General features: G+C 41.4%; 1 protein-coding gene across 4 annotated transcripts in view; it reads right to left on the reverse strand.

Moving 5' to 3' along the window:
- Window positions 1-10,816: 10,816 nt before the first annotated feature.
- ERBIN (erbb2 interacting protein) overlaps window positions 10,817-25,285 on the reverse strand; it is a 94,073-nt gene continuing 79,604 nt past the window's right edge. For 2 of the 4 annotated variants that reach the window (XM_026036904.1, XM_026036895.1), the window contains exons 21-28: window positions 24,400-24,583; window positions 22,040-23,528; window positions 15,490-15,621; window positions 14,618-14,749; window positions 14,013-14,222; window positions 13,178-13,270; window positions 12,722-12,796; window positions 11,275-11,840 (exon numbers count right to left, since the gene is read on the reverse strand). In XM_026036904.1, coding sequence (XP_025892689.1) covers window positions 11,733-11,840; window positions 12,722-12,796; window positions 13,178-13,270; window positions 14,013-14,222; window positions 14,618-14,749; window positions 15,490-15,621; window positions 22,040-23,528; window positions 24,400-24,583 — 2,423 coding nt within the window. In that variant the 3' untranslated portion in view covers window positions 11,275-11,732. Of the gene's footprint in view, window positions 11,841-12,721; window positions 12,797-13,177; window positions 13,271-14,012; window positions 14,223-14,617; window positions 14,750-15,489; window positions 15,622-22,039; window positions 23,529-24,399; window positions 24,584-25,285 lie in introns of all 4 variants that reach the window. The other 2 variants (XM_026036887.1, XM_026036912.1) reach the window with 2 other exon arrangements.

Here is a 25,285-nt window from a genome sequence, read left to right on the forward strand (position 1 = left end):
ATTTGAACTGAGAAGGGACTGAGGTCATCTTTGAAACCCGGGCTGAAAATGGTAACAAATTTGTGAGACTTCCTTGAGCATGTAGGTCAGTTGTTGCAGAATCTTCGAGGTAAGTCAGGATAGCGCTTCATTTACACATGCTGGTATATTTGGATTGACAGGGAACTAGCATTTCAGAAAGGATGCTAGAGAATTTTAGAGAAAAGAATTCTCAGCTAGTTGCTTGGAATTGCTTAAAATTGCCCAGGAGGTGTTAATCTGAGAATTTTATTTAATGCACACTCATAGTTCTTTTTCTAAATAGAATTCAGGTTCTGAATACAAGAATTAGGATCCAAGTTAAATCCTTTCATTCTGACAACCCTGTAGCTTCTTCGCCTATGCATGTAATTTCAACTTAAAAACAAAGTCCTTTATTATATCTAGTGTGACTATTCTACCTACAAGAACATAAAGATTCCCAGTGCTTTGACATATCCTATCCAAAAACACAGCAGAGATTTGAAGCTATTACTTTAAAAAGAAATTATAACTGCTTTGAACATTTATTTTCTTTCTCTGTACATCCCGCAGTGGAGGGTACCAGAAAAAAACGAGCTCTTATATTCACTGAGAGGAAAAGTCTATCATACCAGAACTTAATGGGATTTCCCTTTTCAAGTTCTAATAAAATTGAAGGCAAAATGCCGCTTATATTTGATGTTTCAGTTCCCACAGGCTGAAATTAGCTTGGGGCAAACTTAAAAAAAAAAAAAAAAAAAAAGAAAAACAAAGCTGGTAGCCTCAGTGCACAGAGACTGCTATATCTATGTTAGCCAAACTGTTCAAAGCTGTAAAATACCGCACACCCAAACGTTATAGAGAAAATAATAGGTAAAATTGCAGGAGGGAGAATCACTGTGCAAGTATTTTATGTTAATAATGACTCAAGTGAGGTCTAGAAATTAGATATTTTCAGAGGCATCTAATTCATGGCTGGTTGACTGTGTGTTAGCATTGCTTTTTTTTCCTGCAAAATGAATGTTTTGATACTTGCTCTAAAAACAAGTTTCTTCACCCCCTGAGTGGATGAGCTGGGGGTGTCAGCATTCAGCACCAAAGTGCATATGCAAGTTCCCATTCCTCAGCCCTGCATGAGGGAATTGAGGCCCTGGGGGCAAGTTCTCTAACCTTTAATTTGAAGGTTGCACAGGACCCTGAGTGTAAAACAGTGTTCTGAATACCTGTAGAGCTCAGCTGAAAGTTTGTCACCAAGCCAGTAGCTGTGGAGGCAGTTCTGACAGAGCCCAGAGGCAAACCTTCCAGTGAAGAGTATTTTAGTGTTGAAAACACAGATATCTGTAGGTGGCAGCTGAAATATGGTGAGATTTTAAGAGATGCCAGAGCTGATCTGGAAGATACTTGTGCCAAAAGGAGCAGTCATGCTCCCAGGCATGTGCTTTCACCTTCTCCTTTGTGTTAGAAGTTGTTTGACCTGCTGATGAGCTGGCACAGTTAAGTGAGCAGAAAACTTTTTTTTTTCTTTATATTTTTTTTTTTTTGAAAGAGTGTTTTTAATTTGCCTGTTTAGACAGTTGAATCAGCTTGCTAAGGTATGAGGATACTATCAGAACCCTCATAAAAAAGGGGGGCAACAAAGGAGCTAGACTCCTTTGACTATGGAGAGCCAGGGATCAGTTAATTTTCTTTGTGAAACCCCATTCTTAGGCTGCTTATCTGGCATGTGAGGTGTTTGGTCTTCGTTCAGAAGACTGTGGCTTGGCCATTACCAGACACATATCAAGCTGGTCCTGGTAGGCAGCTGAAATGAACAGGAGTTGGGGAAAAGTAGCTATGCTAGGTAAGGTAGCTATATATGTTTTAGCTGACCTCTGGTCCTAGAACTCTAAACATGATTTCAGAAAATCCTTTCCAACTGCAGAGTTAGCCAGCATTGATAAAGGTGCTTGAGAGAGGAGTTTTACAGTCATTGTATTACATTCTCAAAAATAGGCATTAACACTTCTCCTGGCAGGGGAAAGTTACTCCTGAATTATCCATATTCACGATATGTATATCTATACAAAAACAACATGGATGTTCATGAGGATGAATAAGAAACCCTTGTTTAAAAAAAAAAAGTAGTTTTGTTTTTAGAGATACAAGGCAAATCTGAAAATATAGAGAACAAATCCTTTTTTTTTTTTCATAAATTTGTTCTTCACACAAAGTTCAAAACGCAATTAACCTGGGAATGTTAATCACAAGTGGCAGTAACATTTGCAATTGAGAAGCAGGTTACAGTGAAACCTGATTTAATTAACAGGAGGGAAAAAAAAGAGATTTCTGTCTAAGAAGTCACCTTTAGAGCAGACAGGCTGCTGGAGGCAGACAGAAAGTGTGAAAAATCTTTAGCATTCCATGAACTGAGCCTTGAAAACTTCCAAATGAGTTTTCTCTGTAGAGCACATGTTTTTGGTATAAAATTAAGGAAGTCTTGAGCAATTTGCATAAGATAGGATTTATCTTTGGATTCAACAACTACTGGGGCACTTAGGGCTGTGAAGCCTAAATGGAGGCCTAATTTGTAATTAGCTTGTTATGGCAGAGTAAACACAACCATCTTTGACAGCACCCTGGGCAGCTGTACCCAGTATTTTGTTAAGAACAGGCAAAAAGATGATGCCAGTCCCTTTTGTGGCTGTACGGCCTGTGTTACTGTAATGTGAAGAAGCTGATCTTACACACAGTTACACAGATGTTGCATCCCGTTAGTGCTGAACAGCACGTGCCGAGGCCCCTAGGAATCCCTTTGTAGCTGCTCTGTGTCTAAGGACTGTTGGTGTATCTACTAAGCATGTATTAATGCTATAGGTTTCTGAGTCAGCTTTTCATAAACAATTATTTTAATCTCACATGGATTTAAAAAAAATCACAAAATTGTAACTTTTTGATTCTTGAGATGCATTCTGTCTTCAGGTGTGTGAGCGCAGTTCTGTGTAACTATGTAACTTCAGCAACAATTCGTGGATATATCTCTGCATTGTATTTGTCCCGCTTAAATTTTAGGTTAAGATTCTGCAACACGCACAGTTATTTTCTTAATCTCACAACACCGGGGGAATTTCATATTACCAGGCTTTGGATCTAGATTGTGGCTGGAATTACATGTTATTGAATGAATCAGTGCCAGAAAATCATACATAATCTTAATGGAATGTGTACCTTGTTGCACAAAAAGTGCTACATAAGATAAAAATGCTTAGGCAACAATACCTTGCGAAAATACAACTTCATGAGATTCAAGTATCCCAAACATAAACTCAAGAATCTTAAATAGTCCTAAATTTAAGGATGTCTGATACGTGTTACCATTTTCTTCTATCCCAGTTAAAATGCTTACAAAAAGATGAATGAAGCTTTTTGTTTGTTTCTCTGCCTTTTCCTATTTACCCTCACTGTCATAATATAAGCATTATTTTTAACTTGAATTTGGAAAAAAAAAGTTCAACTGCACCTGCTTGTGTCATGAAATCTTCTCTGGGACCTTACAGATGCCAGAGGCTGCTGCTGTATGAAAGCAGAGAGGGCCAGAGCCTGCTTGCTGGCTCAGGAGATGGTGACCCTCGTGATGGCACAGCCTGAAGCTCCTGCTCTGCAGCCACAGCCAAGGCATGGGGCCCTGGTGGTACCGGAGGAGTTGCCCAAGGCAATAACTGAGCCTGAACCTGCAGGAGCACCAGGAGAAGTGGTGAGTAACAGGAAACTCTCTGCTGTAGGGCACAGAGCCCCCATAATTAACAGACCTGATTAAGTGGCTCATCCTTTTATTGTTTTTTACCATATATTCTTCCTTGCAGCAAACAATGTTTGGAATAGCTCAGTAGATCAGATAAAGTAAGACTTGCTACTAGCCAGTCAGTGTGTAGAATATCAAGCATATTGTTGTCAAGCTAAGCACCACGGTAAGGCGGTCTGCAAAGAGCGTTGCCTGGGAACGTTATTTTATTTGGGTACATGAAAGTCTCAGTGAATCTGCATTCCCGTCAGCTTATCTTAGAGGTTTTTATCTGCCCGAAGCATTTGCTATTTGTAGGTCAAGCTGCTTTTTCTCCTTGCCATATTTTTCATCAACCACCAGTTCTTCTTTGGGTGGTTCTGTTATGTGTTACTCATCTAAATTATGCAGCACCCTATTAAACAGAAAAACTGACATGTATATTGTTAGTTTGTCACAAAACTACACATATGGCAGAAGGATGGCCCTTTGATATCCCATTTGATAGGTGTATTTCAGCCAAGTATGGTCATCTTCCTGAAAAAAAAAAATCCAAACATGAAAACATCAATTTCAGAAAGCTGTTTGAGTTTAGGGATTTTTTTGACATTTGAGGCTTCAAGAAAAGATCAAGTGAATGGTACATGTTTAAAATAACGATAGCGCCATAGCACGTTCGGTTCGTGCTCTCCTTTAAGCATGCTTGTTGCTTTGTTTTTCTACGATGGTGAACATATGTTTAGCTTGGTCTTTCAGTATATGAAAGTGCTAGAAATAGACATGTATCAATCTCGTGAAGAGATACAAATGAAAATAAAGCTGTTTTTGCTGAGTGCTTTCACAAGAAATAATATGCCAATGAAAGTCTACTTGTATAGCTCTTGCTACGTAAGCTTGTTTCCAATATCATACCTTTTCTCTTACAAATAAAAGTCCAAAGTTTGCATCGGTGCTTGTGAAGGGGATATAGACCAAGTATACCTTTTTCAACAGAAGTTGAAATTAAATAGCAGGCATCATCTTCAAATGGTACTTTCCTACTGCTGCTCACAGTAGACTGTCAGTTCAAAATAATTCAGAGATTTCAGTTATTTTTCTTAGTTTTTGCCCAGACTCATGTCAGGTCAGGACATTTTTCTGCCCCTTGTGATCAATCAGGAATTTTACTCACTGTATAATTGCATACAAAGCTGCTTGCCAAGGTCTACATCTGGCCAAAGTCTCAATTTTGATAGCGTGAACTGCTTCTTGTTGAAGTGGGTTATTAACATTAAACCTGAAAACAGCAGCATAAATCTTGCCAAGATCCAGAGGTATTTCAGGGCATTTTGTTTTCCAATAAAACTGCACATAGAATTAGGAATTTAGGAAATGCCTACTTTATTCAGATTCACACTTCAATTTAAGTTGAGCTGGTTTTCAAGTACAGGCATACCAAAAAATGTTTGCTTTAAGCATTTCATAGATTATAGATATTGTTCTCAATCCACAGTTCTTTCAAAAGATCCACAGTACTTGCCAAAAAAAAAAAAATCCTTTCATCTGCTTCCCATCGCTACACCTTTCAGATTCATCAGGTAAGTTCTGGCTTACGATGATATTTTTAAGGAGGTTGTTGTGTAGTAGAGGCAAACAGCTGGCAGAATACTGAAACTATTCCATGGAGTTCTGTAATCGACATCTGTAATCTCAAAAATGAATCAAAATGCATTTAAAAAAAAAAGCACTTTTATATCTCTACCCAGAACCTTTTTGGAAAAATGGTTCTACCCTACAATTTCTCTATTAGTGAATTATTTCTCGAGCTTAAATAGTAGATCAAATCTTAAAATCCTAAACATGCTGGAATGGGTGGATGAAATTTCAGTTGTCATGCGATAGCTGTTCAAATATCTTGCCTCAGATAGGGCAGCAATCTAAAGCCAGCATTGTTACATTGAACCAGTTGTGAGATTTTTGCATATGATTTTTTTGATTGTTTATAGCAATCACATGAAATAATGAAGATTGTTGCATTTAGCATAGCAGTATCAGTTACTGCTAGAGAGTCACAGCAGCTATGAAAGCATGTTCTATAAAGTTGGCCTTTTTTTCTTTTTCTGTAAAACTGCGTAAGTAATCATAACTGGAGAAGTGTTTCTCAGCTTTCACTTCTTTTCCTTTATTCCAAAATAAGATGGAGTGAGCTCACAACCAGTAGCATTTGGTAGCACTTTCCTGTCTGGCTCTCTAGGTGCATGCCAACAACAGAGCACCAGCACCCCTGAGCGAGTGGGGAGCCCCAGCAGGAAAAAGGCAGCTTCTGCATCCAGTTATCACATCAGCCCAGCATTTCCTCAGCCACCTATGAAGTCCATATTTGCCTTCCACTGCCTGTATTACAGAAATGGTTCTGCTTCTAAAGAGTTTTTTAAAAGACTCTCTTTTAAGCTGAATGCAAGTTCCAGATGTGTTTTATAAATTGCTGTTGTTGAGCAAACAGTTTGATGAGTATACATTTAAAATCAGTACTGTATGAATGAGAGGAAAAAAGGTATTTTGCAGGGCAGCTTTTTTATTTTTACCCTGCTTATCCCTCTAACAGATACCCTGCAGTCATCCGCCCTCAAACTTTGCTCGTGTGGTACTACGCTTAGTCAAGTAACTACTGCTGTACTATTCATAAAGCAGAAGTCATTTGCTCCGAGCTACTTCCATTATTCAAATCACCGAGTGCATTTTTGTACTTTTAGAATTAAAATGAAATAGAAAAATGTTTGGAAGCTTTATCTCTTCCAGCATCATTTCTAGCCTTTGCTGGCACTCAAAGCTGCAGTCAATCATTTTACATTGCAGTTATTCGTATATCCTTTGCTCTCTTGCTATTTCATTTTTATTCCAGGGTTTACTAATATGCCAACCAGCCAGCTGCTAGAATTTCTTCCAATGTTTATTTGAAAAAAATCTCACTTTCTCAGTAGAGGAGCTGTGGCTTTCAACAAAGCTCTGCTGGCAGAAACATTCCCAGCAGAAATATCTCCCCATGCTCAGAAATGAGCATTGGTTATTCGATTGTGAAAAGAAGTCGTGGCAAACAAAAATCAAACATGCTGAAGCGCAGGATGTTGGGAGCCTTTGCACGGTGCCGTCAGATCATGTATTTTACTGATGCACTTAAAATTCACTAGAAAGCTTTCTCCCCTTTCCCTCAGAAACCTTTTTGCAAATCAAAGCCAGCAATTGAGCAAAAACTTCACTGTACAGCAACTGCTACCAGCTCCACTATTAACAGACATTCCTCAAGAAGTTTATCCAAATCAGTGTTTTTACCAGTCTCAAAAGTGAAGTAAATATTCTGTTAACATTTTACTAGTGAGCAACACAAATAGCCAAGCAATTTGCAGTATCCAGCCATTTATCTCACGATTGTACGGAGTGCAGAGCCATATTCCTTCTCACATTAGGCAATTGCTATATAGATGTTTAAACTACTGTTGGTGCTGGTCTTGCTGTCCCAAAGTTTCAGACATGCTAAAAAACCTGCATCATTTCAGTAACTCACAGTTGCATACACAGAGCTGATCTTGGCCATCTCAGGACCACTGCAGGCCTAGCTGCACCACAGTCTTCTCTTGCATCTTTTTGGCTACTTGTTTGTCATATAATGTCAGCTGGGATGCAGACAATCTCCTACTGCCACTTTGGTGTATGGAATAGGGAGAGCCCAGTTTCACGAGAGAATCACAAATGCTGCAACAGAATCTTGCAGGCATATTCCAAAATCTGCTTTAACACAAATCAGTGGTAAGAACATGCTAGAATACATCTTCTCTCTGAGAAAATACATCCAGTCAAAAAAGGACAAGTTAAATCCAGCCTATAGGATCCACCTAAGCTTGATCCAGCCGTAGGTGCCTGATGGAAAGGTCAAGTGCTAATGAAAGCCAATAGCAGGTTCCAGGTCAAAGGCTGAGGTGCACAGGGATGAGGCACACCTACAAACAGCCCTGAAAGCCAAGAACATAAACATTGTCTTCTCTGCATCAAACTAAGAAGCCAAAAGAGGCTACAAGGGCCAAATGATGGAGTGGGAGAGGGGGATTCCCTCACAGGGGCCAAGCACAGGAACAAGAAACCTCAAGAGGGACCTGGCTGGAACTGCAAATATGCTCGGGAGCCCTGTAGGAAAAACTCAAGCAGCACTGTCATCAGGCTGCTAGGCCAGATGCACATACTAAAAACAAATAGAGACTGTACAGCACAGTTTATTGGCATTAATGCCCTGTCAGGTGGTTTCCAAGAAAACTGAGTCTAAATCTGTATTACCTTTCTCTTGATTTTGGGCCCAGATCTTTGCTTTACTGCTCAACTATTGAACCCTCTCAATTAGAGTGTTCTCAGGACATTTTTACCCTGCTGCTGAACTTACTTGTGTCTTCTCAGCTATTGAAGCAACTAAATTTGCATCTGACAAATATATCTTCTTAGGAAGGCTGCAAACTTCCCAGAGCTTTCTGGGATTATTTGGATAGAGCCTGGCCACACAAACAATCCAAGAAGTGAAGCAAGAGCATCTTTATAGTATCACTTAAAACTAGAAACAGGTTTCTCAATTATTTTGCACAGCTGCAAAACTTCTCCCATCCTCATTTCTGTTCTCTCAGTAAAGGAGAAACAGCATGAGCGCCGCACAGAGCAGAGCTCAAGCAATCCTCTGTGCAAACGCCTGAAGTCTAGTGGCTTAGTCTAGGGCTCTTACGTTCAAACACACTTACGAATAAGCAAGTCCTGCAAAGCAATCCACTGGAGCTGATGCAGGGCGCCAGGAAACACGAGCGTCCTTTTACCAACAGATCCGTATAGACAATTTCCTGCAAGTTAAATAAATCAGTTGCACACGGCTTTAAAGAGCATTAGTTTATTATCTACTCTCCATGTGTTACTCAGAAACAGTCTAATTATATACAAAAATTTGGAATGTCGAATAAATGCTGATCAATAAAAACATTTCATAGCTGTTGACAAGGGAATATTTCTAAACAAAAACAAAAATCATAAAGGTTTAACTGTGTGTTGCTTATTGCTATGTTTGTGTTCATAGAATGCTTTCAAGTATATACACATTTTTTAACTCCAGTCCAAAAAAGAAAGTCAGAAAAATATTTACACAATAAATATGTGGGAGATTTCATCTTTTCACTGTATCAGTTGAACTGATTCTTTAATGAACTAGTAAGAATCAAAAGAATTAACAGATTGCATCAACTCATTGCCATGCCGCGTAACTTATGCTGCTGATGGATTTTATTCTATTGCAGATGTAGGTTAAGATGCATTCCAAATGAAAAGTGCTGATACGGTTTCTCCTCCAGCACAACCCTGGCTGGACTGCTCGAGGAGATCTCTTCCTCCCACACTGCAGAATCGTCTAGATTAACATTTATTTATTTACCTTTACACACAGACACTGAAGGAACACACACATTTCCACCCATTACAAACTCCAAGGTTTCGTGAGTAAAATCAGCATAATCTATGTTTTATTTGATGGTTAATTTGCTAATTTACTGAAGACAAACTTTGGCCAAGTATTTCCACAAGAAGTGCTAAACTCTTTGCTGTAAATCTCTTCTTCACTTCTACTGTAGCCAAACAATTTTTGGTAGCATTTTCCTCTGATACACAACTCTGCAAACTAAGTGCCACAGTATCGTTTACAACTTCTGTTAACATTAAAGCAAAGCAGCATACAGTGTAATTCCTCAGGGATGTTTTTAAAACGTACTGCAAGATGTATACAGTGTCCACCCAAGATCAGTAAAGAATCAGTTCTGCTTTCCAAACTCTTCTCTTCCCCAAGATACAGGTTAAGTGTAATAGCAAGTTAATTCAGGACTTGTCTGAATGCATTCCCTTTACAAGGCAGTGTGTGATAAAAGTAACACGATCAGGAGTAATGAAAACGTGATGTGAACATTTTGCATTTTCAATAAAAAAATATAAACCAAGGACATCTTAGAAGGGGAATACTGAAGCCTGCCATTATATAGCTATGTTTGTCATTCTTTTCTTTAGAGATTAACAGCACACAGAAAATAAGTGGATTTTATCAAAATACAGCACATTTCTGCTAATATATCAAAAAAATCATTTCCTATGTAAATATTACTGAAAATCAACTAAAAAGAATTAAAATATACAAAGAGTTGTTAAAGGGTTTCAATTAAAATTAGAACTATACACAGTACAATAAGCAATAGTTAACATCTTTGAAAGAAGTGCAATAATATTGGAGTTCACTTAAAAAGTACTGCCTGGTTCTTTACCGCTAGCTGTGGAGAATTCCTTTCTCTTCCAGCTCATTTTGCCCACACTAAAGGAGGCTGGTGTTTTTTGCTAGCTTTATTCAAAGCATTTATTTTTGTACACGTGGGTTGAAAAAAAAGCAACTTACACCAAGTTTTGAGCTACCAACTTATTTGTAATAAAAAAAGAACTGCAATAACTAAATATTGCTCCAATGACAGGCTAATCATTAGCCTTGATTAAAAACAGTTATTGGTCTTCTATGGCACTTTTCCCTGGTCCATAACAACCGTGTATTAATTATCGCTGCAGATCATGCAGTCTCTATTCAATTACAAAGGAGAAAGAGAAAAATAAAATTAATGTTTCTGGTAAACAAAATTAATAAAAGCATAATTGGATATTTTACACAGTAATAAGGAACAAAGGCAGCCTGTGGTAAATCACTATTATATGAACACAGTTAGAAACCCTTTAATGACTCTGAAGCGTCGAGTTCACATTTCAAGTTACCTGTAGGAAGAGCCCTTGGAAGAGGCCTCGTTCCGGCCGGCGGGCAGCAGAGCCGCCCTCCCCGCCGCGCGTCCCGTCCCCGGCACCGCTCCCAGTTTCACCACTTGCTTTGGTTACCTAGCTCCACGCACTCCGCTTCCTTTGCGCCTCGCAAGGCCCTGCAAGGGCCCGGCAAAACCAGCAGGGTCAGCACCCTCCTTTGCCTCATTCGCTTTGTGGTTTCTCATGTAAATTCCAGGCAACAATCTCAAAAACTGGCCATTTCAGTTTCATTTTAAAAGTCTGTAAGATTAAAATGGAGTACTTTTTATAAAGATAAAAGCATCACCATTTGCACAACACTGGGGATTTCCACAGCAGAGAAGAATCTCTGGGCACATTTCCACAGTACAGTTGAAAAAAATCATGTATGCAAAAACAACTAAACTTCCATTGCATGTGGCAAATGAATATTCAATGACTACCTTAAGAACAAATCCTGTAGAAGATAACAAGTTCATAATTATAGTCTTCCTAAAAACACCGTAAGCTTTTATTGCGTTTTCTATTGGTAGATGTACATGCCAAAACTACACAATTTCTCATCACTCTTGATTCCAGATTTAGATAGCAAATAGTTGTTTCACCCAGCCTTTATTCTGTCCAACCAGCACCACCTTCCATCTACCCATTCATCTGTACAACGTGCACATAGCAAAGCCAACGTTTCTTATCTCCTGCCCACATCTACAGAAGTGGTTTCGCTAACACATTAATATCTGGTGAATAAAAATAAAGGCAATAAACAGCTACAGGACAGACAGCCCTGCCATCTGTCCATGGGCTACAACCTCGGCTTCTCCAAGCCTTGCACAAAGTTTAGTAATGTGTATGAATTATCCAAAAATAAACCTACCATCTGTACAAAAAACAACACAGGTTTGTTCTTGGAGGAGTGATCCTTACGTTGCTATAATGCTTAAAAACAAGTTTATTCACCATATGCATTTCCAAAATGATTTCCTGTACGTTCTATACAGTGGTTTTTCCCCCTTTAACCACAAGTTCAATATTTCATCTCCTGTACAAATTTTGATCATAGTTCAAGTCCCTTTCATATATAAAAATAGTCAAAATATTCAGTTCCCCATAAGTCCTTTGATGAACCTTGTTGACTTTTTCCCCATATCCACAGTATTTATGAAGAAACCTCTCGCACAATGATGAGCTCCACTGCATTCTGAAAAGTCTTTAGCAAAGAAACTGCTTGTCCATGATCAATATTGATGAAGCTGTAGCCATTAGCCTAGAAAGAATTGAAAGCAGCAGTTTCAATATTTTATGGTAGTTTATTGAAGCTTAAACTGTGATTAAAGTAACTGCAAATGAATTAATGCAGGCAATAAAATACTGCACATCTGCATATTAAGATGTTATTAATAAGTAGAGGGTAGTCATTTTTTTAGTAGATGAGTATTATTACTGATGTAGTAGTATTGGTTATACAAGAAATGACACTGTTCTGTGAACTGCGGAACAAATTTGCCCCAGTGATACTAAATACTTGTGCAAATAACTTCGAATTCCTGTTACAGTGTGGAGGTCTGGAACTTTCTCCCCTGTGGAGGGCTACCCCAGTAAGAGAACCAGGACCCGAGGCTGCCTTTCTCATTCCACTAATAAGAAAGAACACACACAGTGTTATTTAATTATCCTGAAATATATTTTAGTTGGAAAAGCCTGAATTTAGTTCAAGTTTTTAGTGAAGTTTTTCTCTTTTTTCTTTACATACTAGCTGGCTTTTTCTTGTCGCAGGCAGTATGCTGTGTTTTCAGTCTGCTTTTTTTCAAAAACTTCATGCCCGCTTGCAATTTGAGCTATTAACTATTCTTGAGAGAAGCTGAAATGCAGCAAGTCCATCTCTCTCAGCATCCTCTGACTGGGAATGTGGTGAGTAATTTCACGGCCAGATCTCCCAGGCTCCCACTCGAGGGTGGCTACTGCGCTTCGGAATGTCCTGTTGCCGTGATTGCTCCCGCTCTGCATCCCGCCCGCGGCAGCGCCCGAGGCCACGGCGGCCTCACGGACCTGCTCATGAGCAGCCGCCACCTCCACACTACTTCTAAAACACAATCCCAATGTGACTGGCACCAGTACCCAGGCTGTTTCATTAGACAACAACTGTACCTGAATGATTTTATCTCCAGGCTGCAATAGCTTAGATGCTGGTCCTTCGGGTTGCACTCTTGTTACAAATATACCCTTGAAAAACAGGTGGAAAACATTTGGACAGTTTATTTCACAAGCAGCACAAGTTGTTAGCATGACACTGAGCATTATTTCAAATTTCCATTTCAAGTAGACCATGTAATACTAGTTTACAGATCTGTTAGCTTTGGGACTGCATCTGTTTTTGACATTAAGTCTAGAACCACTGAAAATAAGGTTGTAGGCTAAATCACACTTTCTTTTAGAGATTTCCTAAATCTCCTAATTCACTTACCTGGAATCTATTGCCTTATACTTTTAAAACTGTATATATTAAAAACAACAGTCACATGGATTTTTGGTGTGTTTTAAAACACTGAAAACATTTGTTCATCAGAAGGATTTTTAAAAGATGCATTAGTATAAAATACTCACATCATCTTCAGGTCTGAACGGATTCCCTCTCCCGCCAACTCCTCCCGATATACTAAATCCAAGCTCAGGATCCTTGTCGATTCTCACTCGAATCTGAATGTTAAAACCAAAGTTAGAAACACCAGCTGAAAACTTGCACATGAAGCTGATGCAGCTACTAGCAATTCAGATGAAGAAAAATTTTAAAAAATCATGCCCAACTTGTTCTTTCCTTGTTCCTTTCAGATGAATTTTATCAAATCTGGCTCCTAGTCCACAGGAGTTCCACACAGCTAACGTCCCCCTCTGCTCTTGCCAGAAGAGTGGGCTATTACTTATCTTGCACAAAACTTGGAGATTCTCATTCTACTAGACTATGAAAACAAAGAGCTCCAAATGTTGTACAAATAGAAGTACTGCAGAGGAAACAGCCTGTCTCTAGGAGCTGAAAGAACAGTGCACGTGTTGAAAGGACCATTAAAGAGGTATGTGAACTTGCCACAGGCAAAACTGATTTTTTTTACGTTATTACTTCAATGCTGAGTTGGTGATTGATAAATGTAGTGGTGAAGCACTTTATCTCAATAAAGAGGCCAAAATGAAGATTTCTGATACGTTCTTAGAAAAAGAACACACCACATATACGTCTCAGAGCACAGCAAACAGAAGAGCTCATAACCAGAAGGGATGTGATTCCAGCAGCACAAGTGAGCTGCGGTCCAGCTGTCTGCTGTGGGAGTTCAATTCCTAACCACATTGAGTCCCCGGCTGCAGAGCAGCAGGCATGACCAAAAGCCAATTGTGCACTGCTACCAACAGACAGAAGTCAGGCACTCCGGTTGCCTGTTCTCCTTACCTCCTGCTTGACCATGTCGTGGCTCTGTCTGGGAGAACACTGGGATGGCACGTAGGGAGGCTGGTGGGCAACCTTCAACATCAGGTAGTCAATTAATTGCTCTCTAGATGGGTGTCTCGCTACTGATGCTTGAGGAGGGAGATGATGGACTTGGCTGTAGTTGGCCTGTGGTCTTTGAACCTGGCACATTTGTCCATTTGTCAAAGGTACCTGAATAAAACATGAATACTCTTAAACCACAATTTATGCACAGCAAGGCCCAAATCTTCCTTAATTACTTCAATACTTCTCGTGCTCAACTGCTTTTAATTTCAGGAGCATTGCTAGAATTACTGTTCTGGAGCATGTTTGGTTGCACTCCATTTGCATTCCAGTCCTCAGCCTTGCTGAGGAACCACCCCCTCACACACGCACATAGTTCACAACCTGTTGCTCCAAAAAGAGAAAGAGGAAATGCCATTTCCATTATGCCACCTTAAATATTGGTATGGAAGAGTCAAAGCCATTTTATATTTTGAATAACGCCTGGTCCCAGCTGCTCTCTTCTGGCAGATGGTTCTGTTGATGGCAGTACAGGCCCCTCGTGGCGACGCATAGCTCGTTACCTGCATGGCCACTTTCTTCATGCTGTCTGGAGGAACATCTTTGAGGCTAAGTGTGGCACATGAGTAATTCTGCTGTCCCGAAAGGAAAACCTCATCTGGGCAGTGCTCCCCTGGAGCACAGGCCTGGGGATGCTGTAAACAGAACGAAGAAGTAAAGAATGGGTTTATTTGTTTTTAAAGACAGTAAAAACATTTTAAAGACTTCATTCATCTATCTCTTATATGAAAGATTGCAATTTTTTAATGTAGAAAATGTAAACCTTGCCAGCCAAGACCTGGCACTCACGAAATGTTGTTGGACATTTACATTAATTTACAACTGAACAGGGTTTTGAAGAAAACCTTTGATGACCAACACATGGTTAAAGAAAGCTAGTAAATGGTAAAGGCTCCTAGTAACCCTGTGGATCCTTGAATGGGAAGTCAACCATTGGCACTTGTGTTACTCGCTATGGATACTGTTGCGCAGGATTAAAGAATTGTTTCCTAATTTCTTACAAATCAAAATATTTTATTGAATGCCCCAAATGTCTTACAATATAGGTTATACCATCAGAATTTGCTCATGGGGAAAAAAATATACTAACATTTTTGTTCAAACCTGTATCAGCCTAGGTTAAATTCAGAATAACACTCTTTTTTCCACAATATGCAGGAGGACATAAGCACACATTTCTAGAGGCTCAATCATACATGAGGGCCAATTAGCAAACTATTTCATGGCACTACATGGAGAAGCCTCGCAGCGAGGCGAGGCAGTTCCAGTGCCGGGTGCCCACGAAGGCGCCCAGCACGGCTATGGCCACGGCTGGGGTGGGTGCCGGAACAGCGTGTGCGCACGAAGGGCGCGCGGCCGCCCCGCGGGTACTCACTCGAGCAACGTGCACAGCAGCAGCTCTTCCGTCCGCAACACTACCCTGGCTGCCATGCAGGTCCCTAGAGCTGCCAGGGGCAAAGCTGCTAACCGCAGCCAAAGTGGAATTAAAGGACCTAGACAGCATGCTCTGAATAGAGAGGGGACAGATTGAACAGAGATTAGTGCAGCATGCATCAACCACGAGACGTGTTATACAGACACTAATACACACATATTCCATTCGCATGCAAGATAAACACCATGCAGACAGAGAAGAGGGCCCCTGGGGGGGTAAAAAGCAACCCAGTAACCCCCGGGTACCTCTATTCACTGTAAATCAGCATACGGCCAGCAGTTTATTACATATAGAGACACCGTTAATAAAGTCACTTGCATGTGTGTGTGTCTGCAGCAAACAACACAGGCGAGTGGCTCATCTGAATTTCTAGGTTTTCACTGGATTTCCAGTACAGCAGAGATGCTGGCAGCAGCTGACAGTCAAGGCGCACACCTGTGGAAAACTGTTCCATTTTCTTTTGCCATTTTGCCTACTAATACTTGTACAGAACAAATAAAAAACATGGAGACAGGAATTTGGGGTGTTAACTGGGTTTTCTTTTTTTAAAATACAATGTTGTCAGCATCTATCAGGCATTTCAGTAACACCCCATTCAAGAAAGTGTCGCAAGTGTCATTAAAACACTTAAAAAGAGGCTTTAGCAAACCTCAGAGGCCGATCCTGTGAGTGCGGGTGCCAGAAAGCTGGAGGGCATTTCTGGCACTGAGTTGGTTTTGTGCTTCTACATTCTGCCACACTGGTGAGAGCAGCAGGCACATTGCTACCAGTGACCTTTGTAATCGTAAGGAAAAGCAAGAGACAGGACAGGAGTACAGGAAAACCCCTATGTCCCCCCAACACAGGAAGGAGACTTCTCTGAGAACAGTGACAAGACCACAGTGACAGGGTACACTGATATTCAAAGATACACCACAGCATCAAAACCCAGCAAATCCAGAGTGTTTTGTTTTTACCAATTTCAAGTTAAAAAAAAAAAAAAAAAATTGACTAAGGCATCTCAACAGCACTTACATGAGGAAAATTCATTTTGGGGACTTTTGAGTTTGGCTGCTGACACCCCACCCACACACCATTTATCAACCGCGCTGCTATTAAGCACATTGCTAAAGGGGCCTCTACCTGCCCCTTCCGTGCAGGCCCCTCAGGCAACAGCCCCTTCCCACCCAGGGCCTCCTCCAGGCAGCCCTTGCCATCCCCCCAGCCAGGGGCTTCCTTCCCACCTGGGACAAACCCCAGCGGTTCCCAAGCCTCCCTGTGAGTTCCAGCAGCTTTTCCCCTCCTGGCAGCAGAGGATGGAAAAACCATCCCCAGCCACTCGGTACCGACAGTTCGGTCTGCGGGACACCCACATGAAGCGGCCGAAGCCCCCTCTCTTCCTCGCGGCTTCTCCGTGCCTGCACCTCCCGCCCACCTCCCTGCCCCCTGGCACAAGCAGCTCCCCGCAGTCCTCACGCAGCAGCCTCTTCTCTGGGGCTCCCAGATCTGCACATTCTCTGTTTGGGACAACCAGACTCACAAGAATACAAGCAGCGCGTGGTAAGGTCAAACGCCGTTTCCTGAAGGTTTCTGCAGAAGCCCGTTCTACTAAAAAGACCTCCAGAACTTGCTGAGACCCCTCCACTCTGGGGAGGCCCCAAGGGAAGCCCAGGCCTAACAAGAACTCGCTTCGTCAGAGGCCATGAGAAGGCCCAGGGAGCGGCGGGAGCTTCACTGCTCGGCACGAAGGTGCCCGGGCACCCCCGGCACGCGGCCCACGCTGCCCTTTCCGTGCTGAGCCGGCCGCATGGAACCCAGCTGCCATCTGCAGCACAGCAACGGATCCACCAGCAACCCAAGTTTCATGTAGCTCTGCGAGCCTCAAGGCGCTTCCACCAAGTCCCTCTGTGCTAGCCTGAAAGCACTTTATTTATTTATCTCCCACCTCAGCAGAAACTGGTTTTCCCCAGGTATGAGGAGCAGCATGTGCAAAAGCAGGGCAGACACAACAAGCACCAAAAGCACCATTTCTACCTCCCCTCAAGCATGAACTGCACAAAACAAATCGTGCTAGAAATTACATAAACCAAAGCTCCTTATGGCTTCAGCACAGGAAGATACTCCCAGGGATGAATCTAGAAATACCCTCCTCTACCCACTTTAGCTACAAGTAACGGAAGGGAGCAACTGAGACATGCAACACAGACAGGACCCCCTGTGCATCTGCTCAGGAGCACAGCGAAGGCTGCGTATTTGGAAGAAGCAGTTCTCTGAAGATGGCTACATTGGAGAAGCCGCTTCCAGAGATGTGAATATGCAGATGCTACGATATACATTTGTTTTTTTAACTCCAATTTATAGATTTACTCCAAATTACAAAAGTTAAGTGCATCTGCTAAACTTCCAATTAAATACCATATCTACTCTGAACACCAACCTGCATTGCTACAGAGCCTTTGCATGTTATGGTTTGCAAAACTAATTCTATAAACTCAGATATTTGAGGCTTGAAAACTCACTTCTAAGCTAATACAAACTAACCAATATACACACTATGTTCCCCTACACTTTTTGTCAAAATCATATGTTTACTAGAAATCAGTTACTCATTAGTGGTGAAAAACATGTTTTAAAACTTCTCTAGTACACCACAAAAAAAAAAAAGAGGCTTCTTACAAAGGAGCAAAGTGTTCTGCCTACACATCAGGGCTCAGTCAAAAGATCAGCCTCTTATGGAATCAGTTTAGACACTGGCAGTTAGTGCCACGTGCTCAAGGTGACCCTGCGTGTGCAGGGTGGTTGGACTCGATTACCTCTGAGGTCCCTTCCAACCTTGGGCATTCTATGGCAGAATTTGGGGGCTTATTTGCACTCTTCAAACACCAGGAGTCAGGTACAATTTTTCAGCTTTTGAGAGAATTAACAGAGTCCAAAGAGTGGGCTCTGGGTCGGCTACCGAAAGGCCAGCCCTGACTTGGGGGAGCGCTCGCTAAGTGCTCGGCGGGAGGCTTCAGCTCCCCTTCCATAAACCCGCAGCGTCCGAGGCGAGGGAAGGAGAGGTCCCACCCGTCAGCATCGCTGCAGCTTCTACTAAACAACCTCGTTTCTGTTCAAGCCTCCTCATTTTGCAATCATTCTGTTAAATAAAAATAAATCTCTCTGAAGATACAGTTGAGAGCTCCCAGGCCGAGACTGCCACCACTTCGTTTCTTCCTTTCCCCCTCGTTTTTCTGCTTGCTCCACAGCCCTGCAGCTGGCCCCTTGACTGCAGATTCTTTCTGGCCCATTGGGGCTTGCACAACCACAAAGATAAAGCAAAAAGTTTATCCCGAGTCTTCAGGGCCACTGACACTAGTTGATCCCAGCTGTAAGCGCACAACAAGTTATGCTTTAGCATACACAATTTTATACGGATTAGATGTCTGAATAGGAGTAACTTTTATGACATCATCTCTGATAGTTCTCTCTTAAATAGAAAGGGAAATTTTGGACAGCAAGATGTGCGCGTGGGGGGGGACCAATTGCTGCTTTTATTCAATTAATTTGACAGCATTTTTAATTGAGTATGTGAAAGCTAAGTATACTTTCACATGCTTAATAAAAAAGAAGCAAACTTTTTTTTTTTTTAATTCAGAAGGCATTATATAAGGGGAAGGCCAATACAAAGGAGATGCACTACAAAATGAGAGCAGACTGTTTTGAGGCGGGCTCCTTGCAGCCGTCCTCCAGCAGCACGAGCAGGAGAGAAGCAGAGCGCCCGGCTGCACACGGAACCGCAACGGAAGGTGCCCGAGGAGCCTCCACGAGACCCACAGCAACAAAACCAGAAGTGATTCATGTGCCAGGAGAGGCCAGCGCCGGCACCAACCGCTATTCCTGCTGACTTGGCAGGGGCAAACACGGCAGATCTCTGCAGACAGCTCTGCTGCAGGTCTCTCTTGTGGCAGGGTACAGATGGAAAATCCTTCTACCAGGGAGGAAGGCGCGTGCCACCCGGACGCGTCAGCCGGGCACTGATGCCGCCCCAGGCGCAGCGCTGCCGGCGGGGCTGCGACACCACTCTGCCCTGAACTGCACCTGACGTGCAAAACCCACATACCTCGAAAGAACAGCTCATGAAAGCTAATGACAACGCGCTCATGAAAAACATCATCGTTCTTATAGAGCTCACCTCTACACTTCATTTAAGAGACTGGAACTGACTGCATGTTTTCCAACAGCTTACACAGACGACCACTAGAGAGCAGCTTGGCATCCAAAGACACCCGTCTCTCTATCACACAATAAAATACAGCTTTGCAACAGACAAGCTAACCGCTTCTCCTGATTACTTGCAAGAATTCAACGCACAAATGATCTCATGCACTACTTTCATTTCCCCTCCATGGGACGGATGGTTTTAGTGCACTAGAGTCAGTCCCTTTGCCCATCCATCCTGCCCCATGGATTATCAAGACCAGCAGCCTGCCTGGACTCCACTGTGAATCATTTCCGCTCCGCACCAACCTTGCCTATCTCTCTATTTGTGCATGTTAAACTCTTCAAATACATTTCCAGACAGAAAAGCAGACTTGGCAGATGGAAATGGATTCTCCCCCTCCCTCCATCCCTCTGCAGTCACTAGAATTTTATAAAACACAAACAAACTAGAACTTTAGGGGCATCACTAAAAAATGTGTGTGTATATATTGTATGCACAACCATTTCCTCAAAAGCACAGGACAGAAATAAATGTGATTAATTAATTCAGTAAGAGACAAGTAAGCACCACAACAGCAGTAAATACTATCAGCCTACACTGCCGTGCGCAGCCACAAATAAGTCATGAATTAGGCATGCAGCACAAAGCCTAATTCCGTACACCTGCCTTTGCCAAGGCCATGACTTACGAGTTAAAAAATAAATGTCATTTTATACCTACGGAAGATTTTTGATAAAGCAATTTCCTCGCTTTTTAAGTATTCAAAGTCCTTTCAGGCTTCAAACACATTTGAAGTCTGGTGCATAGGGTAAGCCCTCCACACACAATTTTTTTTTTCCAGATACAAATAGAAACATCTGAAGATGTTTCTTTAAGAGAAGAAAGAAAATATCCAATGAATTCCTAGGATTTCCACATTATCATATTTGCCAGCTGCCATATAGGATCATATCTGCACTTCCTCATATCTCAGATTACATCAGTCATATCCACAGAATATAAAACAGACAGAGACATAATAACTTTTCATCTTAATAAACAAACCTCAGACTGTGAACTAAAAGCTACCCTGAATCTAGGTATTTCGAGGCCAGGAAAAAAAACCATCTCATTGAGATGTAGATAGAAAGAAGAACAGGTATAGGAAGATAAGGATGTATTAAATCAGATCACAGCTGGAAACCTCATAGCAACTGCCACACCGCTTGAGAAGAGAACAAAAATTAAGGCTTACGTAAAAATCTGGAAGTAATGTGAGAGATACTAGGGAATCAAACTGTAGGGAATTAAGTTTAATTTCAAGGTGGCAACACAGATTTCAATAACTTATTTACCATCATTTTTAAATGCAGGTGTTACAAGAATAAGGTATAAACGAACAACACTAACAGTGCACTGCAGTTTCTCACCCAAAGACTGCTGGGATTTTTTTTTTTTTTTTTTTCTCTGTTGTAAAAACTTATATAGAGAGAGATACATGTGCGTGTGTATACATAGATACACACACATATGTATACTTCAAATGAGCAGCACTGCCCTACATTTAGTGATACTATTTTAAACTTATTTAGCTAGATAGCATAAAAGATTACAGTCTTGCAGTCGCTGCTGAAATCCTTTGAAGATAAATAATTGTCGAACTCTACAAATCAGCTCAAATTCTTGGTAGCGTTCAAAGTACATAAAGAATCCTGTTCATCAAATAGAGCTGTATCAAAACCTCCTGTGATTTCCTGGAAGGAACAAGATTTTTAAGTGTTCTCATCTCGGAGCAATAAATATTCATTCAGCAATCTGTCAAACATGCAACTTCAAAAGACAAGTGGCTCAAAGGCCAATATATGTTAATTACATTTCTTTGCATTCTTCAGCAACACACGCTGTAAACCTATGTTTCCAGGTGGATTTTACTTGATTTCTTTTCCTTGTTCTTAAAGTGAAGGAATAGAAAAAAGGCAGAATAGAAAAAAGAAAACAAGACATGGAAGGGATTATTTCAGTTGTAACACGAACACAATGCTGCTACTAGAGCAACAAAATCTCCCTGCTCTCAAAGAAGTGGTCTTATTCTGAGTGGACTAAGCTGGCAAATACGACGTGAAAAAACTGTGTCTCTGGGGGAAAGGCTCGTTTCAAGCGTGCCATCTGACCATTTCTCAGACATGCAGTACCAACTTGCATTCACCTGTCTTAAGGCAAGAGCCAGAGGGCATTTCCACTGGTCATTAAAAGTGATTCAAAACAGGCATTATTTAACTTCTTTAACATCCATATGACAGAAAGGTGCGGAAAAGATGAGTATTTTTTTACCTTTTCTAGTTTCTTTGCCTCGATGTGTCGCAACACCTGTTCCCTCCAGTCGTGAGGGACTTTGCTTTTCCCGGGAGGGTCTAATAAAGAGTGCTCGGAGTTCACCCTCGGGCTGGTTCTCTTTGACGGGCTAGTCCGTGAGTAATTGAAGTCGCTCACTGACATAGTTCTTTCTGGTATTTCATTCACCGAGGGCCGAGCGCTCTGAGGCCGGGGTACGTTTGGACCATCAATGCTGTATGTCCTGGCAGAAAGTGGTCTCTGGTGCCCGGATATAACGTGCGGAGCTCTTCCCATCGAATGCAAATCCCTGTAGGTTAAGTAGTCCCCCTCAGGGAGCGGAGCCCGTCTGCAGGGCCCGGGATCCGCGGGGCCTAGGGACGCTGCGGAGGTGACGCTGCTCTGCCTCTGAAGGGTGTTCCGGGCTGCTCCTGGGGGCAGCCTGTCGCTCGGAGGAACAGCCCACAGATCCAGGTGCCTGCCCGCCAGGCGCTGATGGGCGCTGTAGGCGGCGCTGGCGCGAACGTTGTTGTGGTTGGAGAAGTTCATGTTGGCCGCGTGCTTGCCGTAGGCGGCGGGCTCGGCGCGCGGGGGCAGCTCGGCCGGCGGCGGCGGCCACAGCGCGTCCTTGGCCGCCGCGCCGCTGCTGCTGCTGCTGTACTGGATGTTGTACTGCGGAGCGCAGAGCGCCACGGCCCCGCCGGCCGCCCTCACCGCGCCGGCGCCCTCCGCGTTGTGGTTGGAGTCCAGCTTGAACACGCTCTTGGCGGAGGATACTAAATCGGACGACGACGACGACCCAGGAAAGACTTGCAAAGGCTGATCGTACAGAAGGGTGGCAGATTTACTCCTCACTATGTTTTTTCCGTCGGTGCTACTAGACGCTGACTTCATCGCGGTGTTTGGCTGCTGAGGTCCGTTGTCATTGACAATATCATAGATTTTCAGAGCCCCGGGGTCCATGCTGGTGATGCTGTGCGATTTCACCACAGGCCCACTTCTCTGGGGGGACAGGTCTTCAGTGCTTTTGGAAACAGGCAGCTCAGCACAAGAATCACCATCAACCGCAGTGCCGCGCATCGCTTCTTCTCGAATGGGAGAGTCTACTGCTTCCTCAGGGTGCCCGTTTACTTTACTTGTGGGATATTTATTTCCATTTTCCAAGTGCTCATTTTCTTCTTTCACATTGTTATTCAAATACCCCTTTACTGATGCTATTTCCTGGGGTTTTAATCTTTCCACGGAAACTGACACTGGCTCTTCAATAGCCAACTTATTGATGTTCATGTTTATTTGGTCTAATTTGTGAGACTCTTCAGTAGGAACGCTCAAATCAACACCTTTTCCTATCAGGCCTAATCTTTCTTCAATGCTTAATTCATAGTCAGACAAATTTGTAACCTTGTCTTGCACATTTGTTTTTTCTTCTACAGTAATGCTTAATTCACCTCCATTTTGCAGAATATTATTCAAATTTTCATCTTCTCGTCTGGAGAAAAAACAGAAAAAAACACTCTTGAGATAAATGCAAAATGAATATATTCCTGTATTAAGAATGGTTTCAGAAAATTAGTCATTATCACACAACACAGCCATATTGTGTGCAAAATACAGGACAGAGATCTATATATAAACAGTTTATGATTTACTATCTCACCAATGTAAAAATATTTTATGGAGAGCTCAGTTTGACAATTGTTAAGTCACTAATTATGAGATCGTGTTGTAATTTCAGAAGGTTAATTAAATTCAGCACTAACGCTTAAAGACAGATAAAAAGCCATGAACAGCTAAGTGACAACCATTCAGATTGTTTACTGGATTCTTCTAAGTTCCAGAGCAATATTTAGAAGTTAACAGTTAATTTAAAATTAAAATTTGATTTCATTTTAACAACTTAACATTATTTCTTTTGGCACTTAATAACTTAAGAGGATATGTTAACTAAAACCACAGACAGTAGCAATCTTCAAGTCCATGGTTAAGTATAAAAAAAAGAAACTCGTGTTTGTTGGCAATCAAATTGATATCCAAACAGAAAATAAAAATAAATAATTAAAAGAAATAGAAAATAAAAACAATGTTTTTTAAATAATGTATTGGAAGCATATAAAGTATCAAAAGGTTTAAATTATTATACCCGATTATTGCAAGAGATGGGAACCATGTTTTGCACATTAACATTTGCATTTTTAAAATACAGGACAACAAAACCCAAAGATAACTATTCCATTATTTTACCTCAAATACCTATTTTAAATATACTAAAATAACAACTAAGTAATAATTAGAGGGACTAAAAAAATAAGTAACATACTTCTCTACTGCACTTGTTCTTTGGCATGTAGTGTCTTACAAACCTGATTTTGGACAGAACAGCTGCATGCGTTTCTTTGTCTGGAGAGCAGAGAGAAACATCTTGGCTACTCTCAGTATTTAAGGAAACGGAATCCGACATTCGAGAAGGAGAGGAACAGTTGCTGTTATTTTGATTACTATTGTGGGTAGCTTCATCTGATAAGGAATCAGCATCTTTTAAGCCATCTGAAAAGAAAAAATTGCCACGTTATGGACACATACTTTTGAAAAAAATAAATGTTTACTGCCTATATGCTCCCATGTTGAGAATTTGTATCTTGGTTTTAAGTAATACTTAATACAGGAAACTAACGTATAAGATATCACTTTCCCAAACCTTTTACAGTTGTCTACTGACAAGACTGTTTGTTGGCCAAAGTCCCTATTTAGTTATTTTTTAAAGTATTTTGCTGAGTGTAAAAAACTCACACCTAATAACTAAATTGAACTTGATCCTTTTTTCCTCCATGTTTCCATGGCATAAGCCAATGCTATGCCATGTGACTTTCCTCCCATAATATCTATTAAATTGTGTTTGTTTTTATAATTGAAAAGTTTTGAAATGTCTATGCCTACTAGCCCCTATCTAAACAAAGCATACTGCTTTACATGATCTTTATAGACAGTTTCCACCTTTCAACATTATGTCATTATTAAATATCTGTTTGTTAGACTAAACAGTCTGGAAGGAACTGTATCCCTGAATGAGGACTACATACTTTTATAAATCGAAAAGCAAAAAAGAAAATATTCTTCTGCTTAGCTGGAATCCAAAGTACTGTCATGCTTTGCAGGTCATTTAAGCCAGTATTCTCAAAATCATGTATATCTGTGCACATTTACATAACATATATACATATATGTAGATACTATATCCCTGTGAAAAAA

This window comes from Nothoprocta perdicaria, unplaced genomic scaffold, assembly GCF_003342845.1.
Source record: "Nothoprocta perdicaria isolate Ctin4 unplaced genomic scaffold, notPer1 scaffold_1, whole genome shotgun sequence".
Lineage (NCBI taxonomy): Eukaryota > Metazoa > Chordata > Aves > Tinamiformes > Tinamidae > Nothoprocta > Nothoprocta perdicaria.